Source organism: Eumetopias jubatus, unplaced genomic scaffold (genome assembly GCF_037043125.1).
Source record: "Eumetopias jubatus isolate StellerSeaLion01/CBP00866 unplaced genomic scaffold, mEumJub1_p1.0 scaffold_14, whole genome shotgun sequence".
NCBI lineage: Eukaryota > Metazoa > Chordata > Mammalia > Carnivora > Otariidae > Eumetopias > Eumetopias jubatus.
The window spans coordinates 49,862,658-49,875,648 of record NW_028274820.1 but is presented as its reverse complement, the minus strand read 5'-3'; the positions used below and the strand labels follow the sequence as shown (position 1 = coordinate 49,875,648).

At 33.6% G+C, this 12,991-nt stretch overlaps 1 protein-coding gene across 1 annotated transcript in view; it reads left to right on the top strand.

The window, feature by feature from the left end:
• The window catches only part of MEOX2 (mesenchyme homeobox 2), a 69,829-nt gene extending 57,323 nt beyond the window's left edge, over window positions 1-12,506 (top strand). The window contains exon 3 of the mRNA XM_028120766.2: window positions 12,282-12,506. Coding sequence (XP_027976567.1) covers window positions 12,282-12,506 — 225 coding nt within the window. The remainder of the gene's footprint in view (window positions 1-12,281) is intronic.
• Window positions 12,507-12,991: the final 485 nt, after the last annotated feature.

The window sequence follows — 12,991 nt, the reverse complement described above, 5'->3', positions numbered from 1 at the left end:
GTATTCTTAGGCCAGTAACAAACTCCCTAAGGCACAAAATGGAAATTAAAACTACCTTCTCTTGCTTTTACTCAGGTTTATATGTCATAATGGGTATGAAAGGATTTCTAGCATAAACTATAAAACACAGTTGTCAGCCAAAGGGGGGAAATGTCTACCATTCAAGGTATAGTGAATTAATTATTTTGTAACACAAATATTTGTTGAGCTAGATGCTAGAAGTAAAACCTTGCTAAAATAAGCTAGACAAGTTTTTGCTAGAACATGGGAGAGGCAAAGATTGATGAAGTACTCACATCGTGATGAGTGTTGAATATCACAAGAGAGGAATGACAGGGTTGTGTGGGAGAATGTTCCTGATTCTGCCAGATTTCATTTTATTCCTAGACTTCTGTGTAAACTCAGTATCTTAAATTGAGTATCTGAAGGCTTTATTTATGTCTTCTGGGATGAATTTTACTATGCTAAGTTTATCAGGAAAATATTGTGTGCTGTCAGTCATCAATTTTACTCTTCTTAAAGGTCTGAAAGCATATTCCTCCCAGATGCAAGAGCTTTTGTCCCAGTGAGATATTTTCAGTTTATTTTCTCAAGCTTGGGCTTTTAAATTTATAAATATAGAATTATAAAATGAACCCATTTCATTCATCTTCTTTTAATTGTGACACAGCAATTCTATCACTTTGATTTTGCACTAATGCTATACCTACTTATCTGTGTAATCTATACCCTAACCCTATATATTCTTAAATAACACCCCTTGTTTAGGATTTCCTGATGTAAAATATTCTAATTATAGACATGTACTTTTTTCATTTCCATTCTGCAAGGTTTACCTTTCCATACTTTAAAATAACCTGAGACTTATATCTAACTCCATTTTTTACAGTGTTTTCCATAACTTTAATAGAATTTTCAATCTCCTAAAATATTTTTTCTTGACTTTGTAAAAGCTTTTCAAGACTCAAATGCAAAGGTAGAATTCATATGTGTATAATGTAAAAAGAAAAAATAAATATTAAATAATCTATAATAATTTATGGTAGAATTGTTTCACAGAAATAACTTTCTCCTAAATGAAAATTTAATTTATAATCAGAAGTAGTCTTTAGATATACTTTCATCTAGGAATTTTCTTTAATTGCCTATTAAATATGCCTATGTATAACTTATATGTTATTTGTACATACCCCTACTTTGTTTATATCATGAATCAACATACTTGCTACATTTTATTATAGGCCATGTACATGTCATTACAAAGACTTACTATAGAAAACAGATTTGCTAGGATGATTAGGTTTCCTTTAAGGAAAAAAGTAAGATTAAATCATTAAATATCACTCAGGACCTGAATTTTCAAATCCCTATCTGAAGAATAGTTCTGCAATTTTGCAAAGAACTCAGATTCTTAATGCTTGTGTCTCCCATAATGCAATGCCTTTACAGGTCAGGGAAGTCTATAATCCCCTTTGAACTCCATCTGGTCAAAGAAGAAGAAGAAGAAGAAAAAAAGAGGCTCATTCTGCAAAGTAATTCCACATTAGCACATAGGTATTAAAGAAAATTATGTTAAATAACAATAGAGATACTAGAGCACAGTTGAGCTTCAAATATTTTTAATTACATAATGCTGTTGTGTGGAAGTTACCATTCTAGTATCTCCCAGCTTCTAACGTAGAGTTTCCATTTTACAACATATTCTTACATACCCTCCTCAATCAACAGCTAATAAGCCTCAGTTGGCAGAGCCACTTGGAATATTTTGAAGAGCCAGTTAGTCTAAAGACCCTCCTATCCCAAGGTATTTTTACATTTGACATGCTTATTCTGGCCTTTTCATCCATCCAGACACACTTGGAGAAAGCTGCTGCCAATTTTGTAATATCTCACAGTGGGAAGAAGAGAGAAGGCAGCTGCATGAAACTATAACAGGAGTGACAAAATGGACATTTTTATACAGCTAAAGCTGCCAGATATAGGAAGAATGGGAGAGATCCTTTCATTTCACAAAGCTAATCAAAGGTGCAATGTTGCAGATTTGTAAACCAGCAAAGATTACTGGAATAAACAGACCGAATTCATGGTCCCTCTGCCAAGATAAATGGAAAATCCCACCTACTTGGATCATATTCCATTAGTGGAAATGAGAGGGATTATGCTTTGTTTGTTACTCCTAAATCATTAAATGGCTCAATGCCAAGTATTTTCAAAATAGGCATCCGTTTTTTGGATCACTATGAAGGAGAATTTTCCATGGGCCAAATAAACAGTGGTTTTGTCTTTTGCTCATCAATTTACACAATCCCTGTCCTTTGAAAGTTTATTTCTATAAATTCATATGAATATTTGTAGTTATTTAGCTAATAAATTATTCTCCATGACCAGACATATTGTGTGTTTAAGGTAATTCAAGACTACCTCTGAAGCCAATGATGTTAGAATATTTCCTCATTTTCATTAGAGTAGTATTTAACAGTCACCTGAAGTCACAGTAAGATGTTTCTTTGCTTAAGTCATGGTGTGTCTGCTATTTTAAAAGATTAAACATGAGGGGTGCACGGGTGGCTCAGTCGGTTGGGCATTGACTCTTGGTTTTGGCAAAGGTCATGATCTCCGGGTAGTGGGTTAGAGCCCCTCCTGGCCTCGGGCTCTGTGTTCAGTGGGGAAGCCTGCTTGAGATTCTCCCTCTGCCCCTCCCCCTGCTCACTCTCTCTCAAAGAGATGAATAAAATCTTAAAAGAAATAAAAATAAAAATAAAAAAATAAAAGTTTAAACATGAGTTGACCCCTACTAGAAAAATGGTGGTTAGCATAAGGTGGAGGAGTTGATGGTGGTCTATGATGGAAGTTTCATTTTTTTTTAAAGAAATGCATATGGCCAATGTAGAATCTTGACTTTTTTTTTTAAAGATTTACTTATTTATTTTAGAGAGAGAGGGCAAACAGGAGGAGGGGCAGAGGGAGAGGAAGAGAGAGAGAAAAAGAGAAACAGACTCCCCACTGAGCAGGGAGCCCGACTCGGGGATTGATCCCACAACCTCGAGATCACCACCCCAGCCAAAATCAACAATCGGAGGCTTAACCAACTGAGCCACCCAGGGGCCCTGAGACAATGTACAATCAAAAAGCAGATTCAGAACTATCTTACATACTACAAAACAAAGGCTATGAAATAAGAACAGTAATGTAAGACAATCAGTTATAAAGCAAGATCTATAAAGAAAAGTTCAATGATTTAACCCTCTCCTAAATCAATTTTTAGAAATATTACCTGTATAGTGTAGAAGGCTGAGAAATAAGCAATTGATTGATCTCTAATAATTTACAAATATAAATATCCAAACATGAAATAATGTAGAAAAAAATCTCAGAAAAATAAGGCCCTACCCTTATTTAAACAGCCTTGAGAATATATAACAAATAAATTTTTTAAATATTAGGTGGATAGAGATAGCAATATACAGTTATGTATCTATATATATATATACACATACACACACATATATACACAAACACATACACACACACACACATATACACACGCACACACATATACACACGCGCACATATATACACACATACACACACATATATACACATACACACATATATACACATGCACTCACATATATACACATACACACATATATACACATACACACACATATACACATACACTCACATATATACACATACACACATATATACACACACATATATACACATACACACACATATACACATACACTCACATATATACACATACACACATATATACACACACATATATACACATACACACACATATACACATACACTCACATATATACACATACACACATATATACACACACACATATATACACAAACACAGACATATATATGAATGTATGTGTATATATAGGTACATATCTGTATATTGCTATCTCTATCTCTATCTCTATCTCTATATATACAGACATACACACCTATAAAGTGAGCCTTTATTTTAGAAACTTTATTAAAATTTGCTCTACAGATTCTTGCTATGAGCATTCATCAAACTGATATAATGAAAGGATAAGGATAATTCTTTTTAATCTCAGAATTGCCACATTTTATTTCCCGATTTCTTCAAAAAGGAAACAAATATATTAATTGATACTTAATTAGTAAACCAACAATAACATTCTGAAACATAACATGCATTGTATCACACGATCACCATCTTATTTTATTTTTTTAAGATTTTATTTATTTATTTGTCAGAGAGAGAGCACAAGCAGTGGGGGAGCAGCAGGCAGAGGGAGAAGCAGGCTCCCCGCTGAGCAGGGAGCCCAATGCGGGACTCGATCCCAGGACCCTAGGATCGTGACCTGAGACAAAGGCAGTTGCTTAACTGACTGAGCCACACAGGGGCCCCTGGACAGTTTTGTTTTTTGTTTTGTTTTGTTTTTAAATTTTGGAACTTTTTCCAGATATTTAGCTTATTGACTATTCTTTGTGGTCAGTGCATTTGAATATGATAGTAATAATTACTATTACACTTTCTTAAAATAGTCCTAGGTCTAAGGAAGGATCCCTAAATCTAGTAAATGAAATGATGAGTGTAGTGAAGGCTCATATATATTATAATAATGAAGTTAAGCTTGTCTAGAAGTAATCAGAATATTAATTTCATTAGGTTGAACCATAGGAAGTTGCCTATTATTCTACTGTACTGATAAAAATAGTGTGTTCCTATGTTTCAACCACATACTTACATTTGATGGGTTTCACTTAATTAGATCATGACTAGAAGAGTCTGTTAGTCAAAATGGTATATACTGACTGTGATATGCTGCTAACTCTTGTTAAACATCATTCCAGAGACTAGGCAAAATGTTGAGAACAAAGGCCATCATTCTAGTTGATATATGAACAAAATAAGTATGGGTAGTGGCTCAGAATACACAAATTCTATGTATTAAAGTTTGCTAGTCAGGGATTTTTTTAACACAATAAAAGATAAAGTTTCCTAATTTAGTTTTGGTGTGTCCACACAAATTTACTGAAGTCATATGTTCATACTATGCTTAGGTAACCAGTATTTCACTTAAAATAACTAAAAGGCACACCTATTTTTTTAATTGTGTAAGAAATAGCATTAGGAATAATGAATTTTCACTGTAAATTAGTATTATTGAAATAGGCCGTTTGAGTTGAATTTCCTTAGGTATGACAGAAAGGTATTATTGTAAGCACCCATTACTAGTGTGACATTTCTAAAAAGTCAAAAGGAATCACTCCTCTGAAAATTTTGCCCATCATGAGAATGACTACTTTGGTTGCATTTTTGGAAAGGAGAAGTGTGCTATTGGCTTGTAATTATACCCATGACATATGATTTATTATGGAGAATTTCATTTGTTGCCTCAAAAAAGTTATTTTTTTTTGAAATATATAATTTGCCTATGGCTCCCAGTAGCTAATGTGTATTCAGTTTGTTTAAAAATATGGAAAATAGTAAATATTTTATGACTACATTGGTGAGCCTAATTCTCAAGCATTCTAAATAGGAAAAAAAAAGAGGCTTCAAAACTGAAAATTATAGAGGTGAGGAAATGATTCATTGGTCATAAACATTGTGCTAAAATAGGGGATAATCATGAAAGGCAGCCCTCTATACAAGAATTCAGGCTTTCATCATGGAATATGTTGTAACACCCTTCATCCTCCTAAACACACACCCTGTACCTCCCAACCCCAAGTTGCACGGCTGTGGAAACAGCACAGTCAGCTGGTTGCTGCTTCCGTGCACTTCTTGAAAATAGCTAAGGGATTCCTTCTCTTAATCAGATATAAATCTATTCAGGCAGGAAGAGTATTTCTTTTCCGCATTTTTCATCCTTACCTTATGGAGCATTCTTGGTTCTAATTCTTCAGTTCAACTGCTGACTTTGCCACTGAATTACTTGGGTAAGTCTTTCTGGGGTCTGTTTACCTTGGCTTACGAGATAGCTGCCGTGACCAAATTTAATCACAGGGCATGTGATTAAATCTGCAAATTGTACTTATGAAATTATTCTTCGCATGTTTTCACGTGGTAAAGATGTGAATAAATATTTGTTAGATAATGTCTACAGTATTTCAAGTGCCCAGATACAGATGAAAACAAGAGTATTAAATCTACAAATTCCAGATGTTTAGAAACCTCTAGATACGTCACTGAAATATTCAGTTTTCGTCCAGATGTTTGGTGTTACAATTGTTTCTTCAAAAGACAGACATTTATGGTGTTATATAAATATGGGTTATGGCCTTATGTAGTCTAACATCCTATCAATCTGTTTGCCCCTGGTCATCTTAGGAAATTGCGTGGCAGTTGCAGATGCATGTTTCATTTGTGTTGTGAGTCCTAAAACGACAGGTATTATGGACTTTTATATGGAAGGCTGTAATGTGAATGACTAAATAAACTAAATAAAAAGATAAAACGAATGTTTGGCAAATGGCAGCAGTGATTATCACAGGACAAAATATGATTTCTAAATTCTGAAATATGTCATTCAAACAAATTAATCACAGCAAAAATCACTTGGCTGCTTTCTTCAGTAAAAACAGTCAAGATGTGAACAAATGATTTTCTGTTTATTTAAACAGTAGTTTGATCATCCAGGAAATGTAAATACTAAGGGATAACAAGTGAGACTTCTTCATACTAAGCAAATGTTCTGAAAATTAAGGTGTATAACTGAACAAAATATTCAGGAGGTTGTTATATATTTGTTACTTTTTAATATGAATATTTTTTTGAAAGCTATCTGTATGCGTAGATGTTAGGAGTCTATAAGGTTTGGTTCATACTGCTTTGACTTCATGAATAATAGTACTTTTCCATAACTCAAATTCTTGGGATAAAGAATTTTTATCTGAGTTGTTAATCATACTATGTAACAAAACAAAATGCACTTTATATGGAATCTTGCCTTAGATCCAAGCTTGAAAAAGGAAATATTTGTAAACAAAAACCTCATTTATCTAGCACTTTTCAGAGAAATTGTATACTAGAAACTAAAATTGCCTTTAGGACCCCCAAAATAATGAAAGTTCACAAAATTTATATATTATGCTCCAAGATGGACAGATTTGTTTTAATTATATGCAAAATGTTTGATGACCCAATTTCCTGGAACCTATGGTATTGCTCTAGGTTGCTAGGACAAAAATTTCGGATGCCAATAATATCAAAAGCATGAGATTCCCAGAGGAAAGAAATAATTCGCTATAATAATTATGTGGCAATATAGCCGTGTGGAACAGTGACCGTAGGGGTAGAGTTCTTTATGGTATCATGGACCATTGGGAGAGTCTCTTAATAGTGGATTAGCAATGATACCAACTAGAACAACAAACAGTTTAAGGATATTCTATAAAATATGAAGCTAATCTTTATATCAAAGGCTTTCATATACAGTCAGTAAACTGTTCCTTACATGTCTCTTTTCTTGACTCTGTATGTCTTGAGGGCAGGGACTTTGTCTTATTCATTTGTACATTCCCTTCCTCTAATCCCTCCCATTTTTGATCTAACACAGTAGCTGTTGCTAGACATTCCTAATATCAAGTATATGAATGAATAAATGGAGCTTGAAAGTCACCAAGGAAATGTGAGATTGATTTTACTCTGCCTAGTTTATAAATGCAGATTAATATATAAAATGCACATGTAAACTTTAATCAAAATAAATAGCATATTTATTTTTTAAAAATGAAGTGTCAGGCATTTGAATGATTATACTTTAGCTAACTTATAAACAAAACAAAAAGCTGTTTTTTCCAATTCAACCAATGAAGCTGGATTATAAAATGATACTAAATTAAACTATAGTTTGTTTATTTATAAAACTTTGGTATTAATTTTCTAGTGGAAATATTGATTTATAATCTGGGATTACTTTTATAAATTTGTTTTTAATACTGTGATGCTAGTAGAAAAACATATGCTTTTCCCTAAAATCTTTCTCATTTCAATTAACCTCAATATTTTATAGTATATTTGAAAATAAATCTGGACACACTGACTTTTGATATTTTTCTGTTTTTATAATATGTATCCATCATGTATTTGTTGCTGTTTTTTGTTCTAATTTCATGGAATTCTGGTATCAGATACGTAATTTAATCTCTAAAGAAAAATAGTATATAATTACTGTATAATTATCAAATGCTTTCACATCCATATACATGTGTGTGTCTTTATGTATTCATATATCCATACATGTACGTAGGCATATATAGCTACCATTGAAAATTATGAAAGCCTTTTCTTAGTCTGTTAAAAAAAAAGTTAAGTGGCAAATTTTCACATGGTCACAGAAAACAACACAAAATAGCCTATACAACTTCTAAAATCAATACCATATTCTTAACATTTTTCTCATTTAGAATTGCACATAACAGGTTTTATACTGTTATTATAGAATTACTGTACCCCTTCTCCCAGAAAAGGAAATAAGTGTAGATTTTAAAAGAAATCTATTCCTCCCATTTTCTGCTAAGATTATTTTGACTGAATATTTCAGCTCTTGGTGACAATGATGATGATGTGTTTCTTCCATCTGGAATTGTCCATGGAGAAAATGTCCCTATGGAGAATCTTGAAAGGCTCATTATTCCAATATTACAAATATGAAAATTGGGGTAGAGAGAAGTATAATTTTCTCAAATTTACACAGAAACTCAGAAGTGAAGCCAGGAGTAGAACCCAACTCATGTGGAAAAGATCTAATGCAACATGCAATGTCAAGCTTGCAAAGTAATTAAATTGAGTAGTATAATTACCTAAATTATAGTACAGGAAATAGTGTCATATTTACGAACCTAATTATATCAAGTGGGAGAATTACATGAATGATAGTAATCATATGGATGGAGTTCACATACTTTATATGCTTTACTTCTCTATTCTAAATACTTAAAAAGTAGGAGTTTGAAATATAACAGGAACAACAACAACAAAAGGCCCGTCTGAATCCAAACTACCCCCAGGTTTAAATTCTGGCACCCCATTTTCCCCTCTGTGTAATCTTAAACAAGTTACTTAACCTTTGAGTCTCAACTTCCTCATCTATAAAATCGGAATAATATTAAAGGTATCTGGAAAAAATCATGACTATTAGAAATAGTTCATAAACAACACCTATAGTATAGTTGCCTAGCCTTAAATAGGTATATAATAAAAGATAACTACTGATCGTTTCATTATTAAGTAACAGTAACACATGAACACCCATCAGCTAGTTTTTGTTGTTGTTGTTTTTAAAGTTCACTTATTTATTTTTTAGTAATCTCTACTCTCAACATGGGGCTCGAACTCACAACCCCGAGATCAAGAGTCACATGCTCCACTGACTGAGGTAGCCATGCAGCCCAATCAGCTAGTTTTTAACCAATCTTCTTTTATTACATTTTCTGAGTTTTTAATCAATCTTTTTCAAGATTTTCTTATTTTTTTAAATTGTCAAATGGATTAATATATATTAGAGTAATGTATATTTATAAGAGTTCAATTATGGCCTGATAGGCCAATGAAAATCCAGAGTTGAGAAATGTCTCATTTATTTATTTATTTATTTATTTATTTATTTATTTATTTATTTATTTATTTTTGATGCAAACATCTGAGGAAACTGTACTACTTTTGATGGAGTATTGTGATTTGAAGACCACTAAAATAAATACATTTTTGGAAATTTAGTAGATTTCTCTTCACCTTCTCTTTAGCACTGTGCATTTACAGAAATTGATACTGGTTTTTAAATGAAAATGGAGGATATTCAAAATATTCCTGAAGTAGACCAAACAGAACTATTTCTACCAGATATAAAGACTTACTATGAAATTTAATAATTAAGAGTGTGATTTTGTCATAGAGTTAGAAAAATTGAGTGCATCAATGTAAAGCTGTACATACATGGAAACTTGATTTATGATGGAGTTGAAATAGTGATCACTGGAAAAATGGTGGACTCTTTAATAGTTTGGGGCAACTTGTTTTACAAATGGAATAAAGAAAATTTAGATCTTTTTTTTAATTTCATGAATTATTTCATGAATTAAGCACTTCAATTTGAAATGCAAACCTTAAAACTCTTAGAAGAAGACATAGAAGAATATCTTAATGACCTTGGGAGAAAGAGGGTTCTTAATGAAGACATCAAAGTGATAGGTGCTTGGGTGGCTCAGTTGGTTAAGCAACTGCCTTTGGCTCTGGTCATGATCTTCGAGTCCCGGGATCGAGTCCCGCATCGGGTTCCCTGCTCAGCAGGGAGTCTGCCTCTCCCTCTGATCCTCTTCCCTTTCGTGCTCTCTCTCTCTCATTCTCTCTCTCAAATAAATAAGTAAAATCTTTAAAAAAAAGTGATAGCAATTAATAAATTTGAGTATATTAAATTTTAGGGTTTCCAATCATCAAAAGGCACTTTAAGGAAAGGAAAAAGACTATAAATTGAGAGAATATAGTAGCAGCCATATAAGTGCAAAGCATGAATTTAGCATTCAGAACATTTTCTAGAAGTCTGTAAAGAAAACCTTAAAAAAATTCAATGCAAACAGGACATACAGAGGCATTTCACAAAAGAAGATTTAAGCATCATTTTAAAGATGTTTTACTTCAGGGATGCCTGGGTCACTCAGTTGGTTAAGTGGCTGCCTTTGGCTCAGGTCACGTTCCCGGGGTCCTGGGATCAAGCCCCACCTCTGGCTCCCTGCTCAGCCGGTAGCCTGCTTCTCCCTCTCCCTCTGCTGCTCCCCCTGCGTGTGCTTTCTCTCTCAAATAAATAAATAAAAATCTTTTTTTAAAAAGATATTTTACTTCATTAGTAATCAGGAAATGCAAAGTAGGAACATGGTAAGGTAACATTTTTAGACACATTGGAAAAAAATTGGTTACTCCAAATAACTCCAAATGTTGATGTAGATGTGGATCAGTAACAACTCTTACACACTGGACTGTATGTATGTATGTGGGGGGTAAATTGATGCAGCTTTGGAAAACAGTTTTTCTATATTATCATGTTAAGTTGAATGTTCACGTACTCTGTGACCCATTGATGCAATCCCTGGATATACACTCAGAGAAGTTCTATCATATTTTATCAGAACACAAATGTGAGAATGTTTATAGCAGCATCATTTATAAAAGGGGGAAAAAAAGAATTCAAGTGCCCACAGACAGAAGAATGGATAAACTGTGGTATATTCAGACAATTGAATAGTATATGATCATAAAGAATGAATGATTGAAGTCTCTTGAATCAACATGGATAGGTCAAGAAGACTGTAGTTAGACATTCCATTTTGATAAGCCTAAAAGACAAGCAAAAGTAAACAGTACTTTTTCAGGTTACATGTGCACAAACTGTTGTCTGTGTTTGCTTGTTTTATATAAAGGCTTAGAGATGATAAGCACAAAATTCAGGCTTGTGGTAACTTTGAGTGGAGTAGACAGATCAATGCAACGTAAAAGGACCACTTAGTTTGATAAGAATATACAATGATGAGAAATACAATGTGAAAGGAACATAAAGTTCCTCCAAAACAAGAAGATGAACTGATGCCAATTTTATTCTGGTTCTGAAAATAAATGGTCATTTAATGCTTATTTATTTATTTTTTTGTTTTAATATATACACTTTAGTGTATTAGGCAAATTCAATTAAATTTTAGAAGGAAAACATGTCTATAAAGCTTAAGTGAAAAAAAAAATATATATAGTTGGAAATACATAGTTTCTGAGGTGAACTCACACCGAAGTTGTGTGGTCATATAAAGCTTTGTGAATGCAATGGCACAGAATGGTCCTTCAAGATGTAGTTTCCCCAATAGCTGAGTATGTTTTAAATTGGTTCAGGTATTGACAGCTAGATGTCAAGTCAAAGAACTTGAGAGGAAGAAATGTTTGGCCAAGATAATTATTAAAATGTTAGCTGATCTTCATAGAAACTCTTTATAAAGCCAAGTACCTTTGAGCAACCCAAAATGACAGAGTTCTTTCCCATCTATTCTTTTTATATTGCAAGTCGTAAAATATGAAATATAGTACTTTGTATGCGTCTTCTGAAAGTTTAAATCACTATCATAAATATGGAATCTGGTTAAATTCAGTGCTGGTTTATTTTCATATTCACTCCTTCAGAGTGTCCTTGCCGAAGTCTTCGAGGGGTTATTTGTACATTGGCGACCCAAAAGGAGGAGGAAAAAATGCCATTTCATTTTCTTTTTTTCTTTATTTTATTTGTTCCCTTTCTTCGTTAAAGGTGAAAGTCTGGTTCCAGAACAGGCGAATGAAATGGAAGAGAGTAAAAGGAGGACAGCAGGGAGCTGCCGCTCGAGAAAAGGAACTGGTGAATGTGAAAAAAGGAACACTTCTCCCTTCGGAGCTCTCGGGGATTGGTGCAGCCACCCTCCAGCAGACAGGGGACTCTCTAGCGAATGAAGACAGCCACGACAGTGACCACAGCTCAGAGCACGCACACTTATGATGCACAGCGAGGCTCAGCTCCCTTCTCAGGAAAGAAATGGTGTGATGGCAAGCCTTACTCAAACATCGTTTACACAGAGAGTGGACTATGACAGTGATTTTTTAATATTATTAAATTCAGCCATCTCCAGTCTGTTTTTCATTTTCTGATTTATAGAGGGTTTACACTAAGTGCCGCTTATGAAAGATGCTTCCTCAGTGAAGATGGAGGTGAACTTGCTTTGACTATTCCAGATATGTTGGTCGTGTGTGTGACAGTAAGCAGGTATGTTTGCTTTTGCTTGCACTGAAAATTAAATTGCTATCAAGAGCAAACTATGAGACATTTTAATTCAAGATGCCTCCAGAGTGAAGATGCAGAAGATGAACTTGCTTTGAACATTCCAGATGTACGAGGTCATGTGTATGACAGTGGGCAGGTATTTGCTTTTGCTTGCACTGACAATTAAATTGCTATCAAGAATAAACCATGAAACATTTTATCCT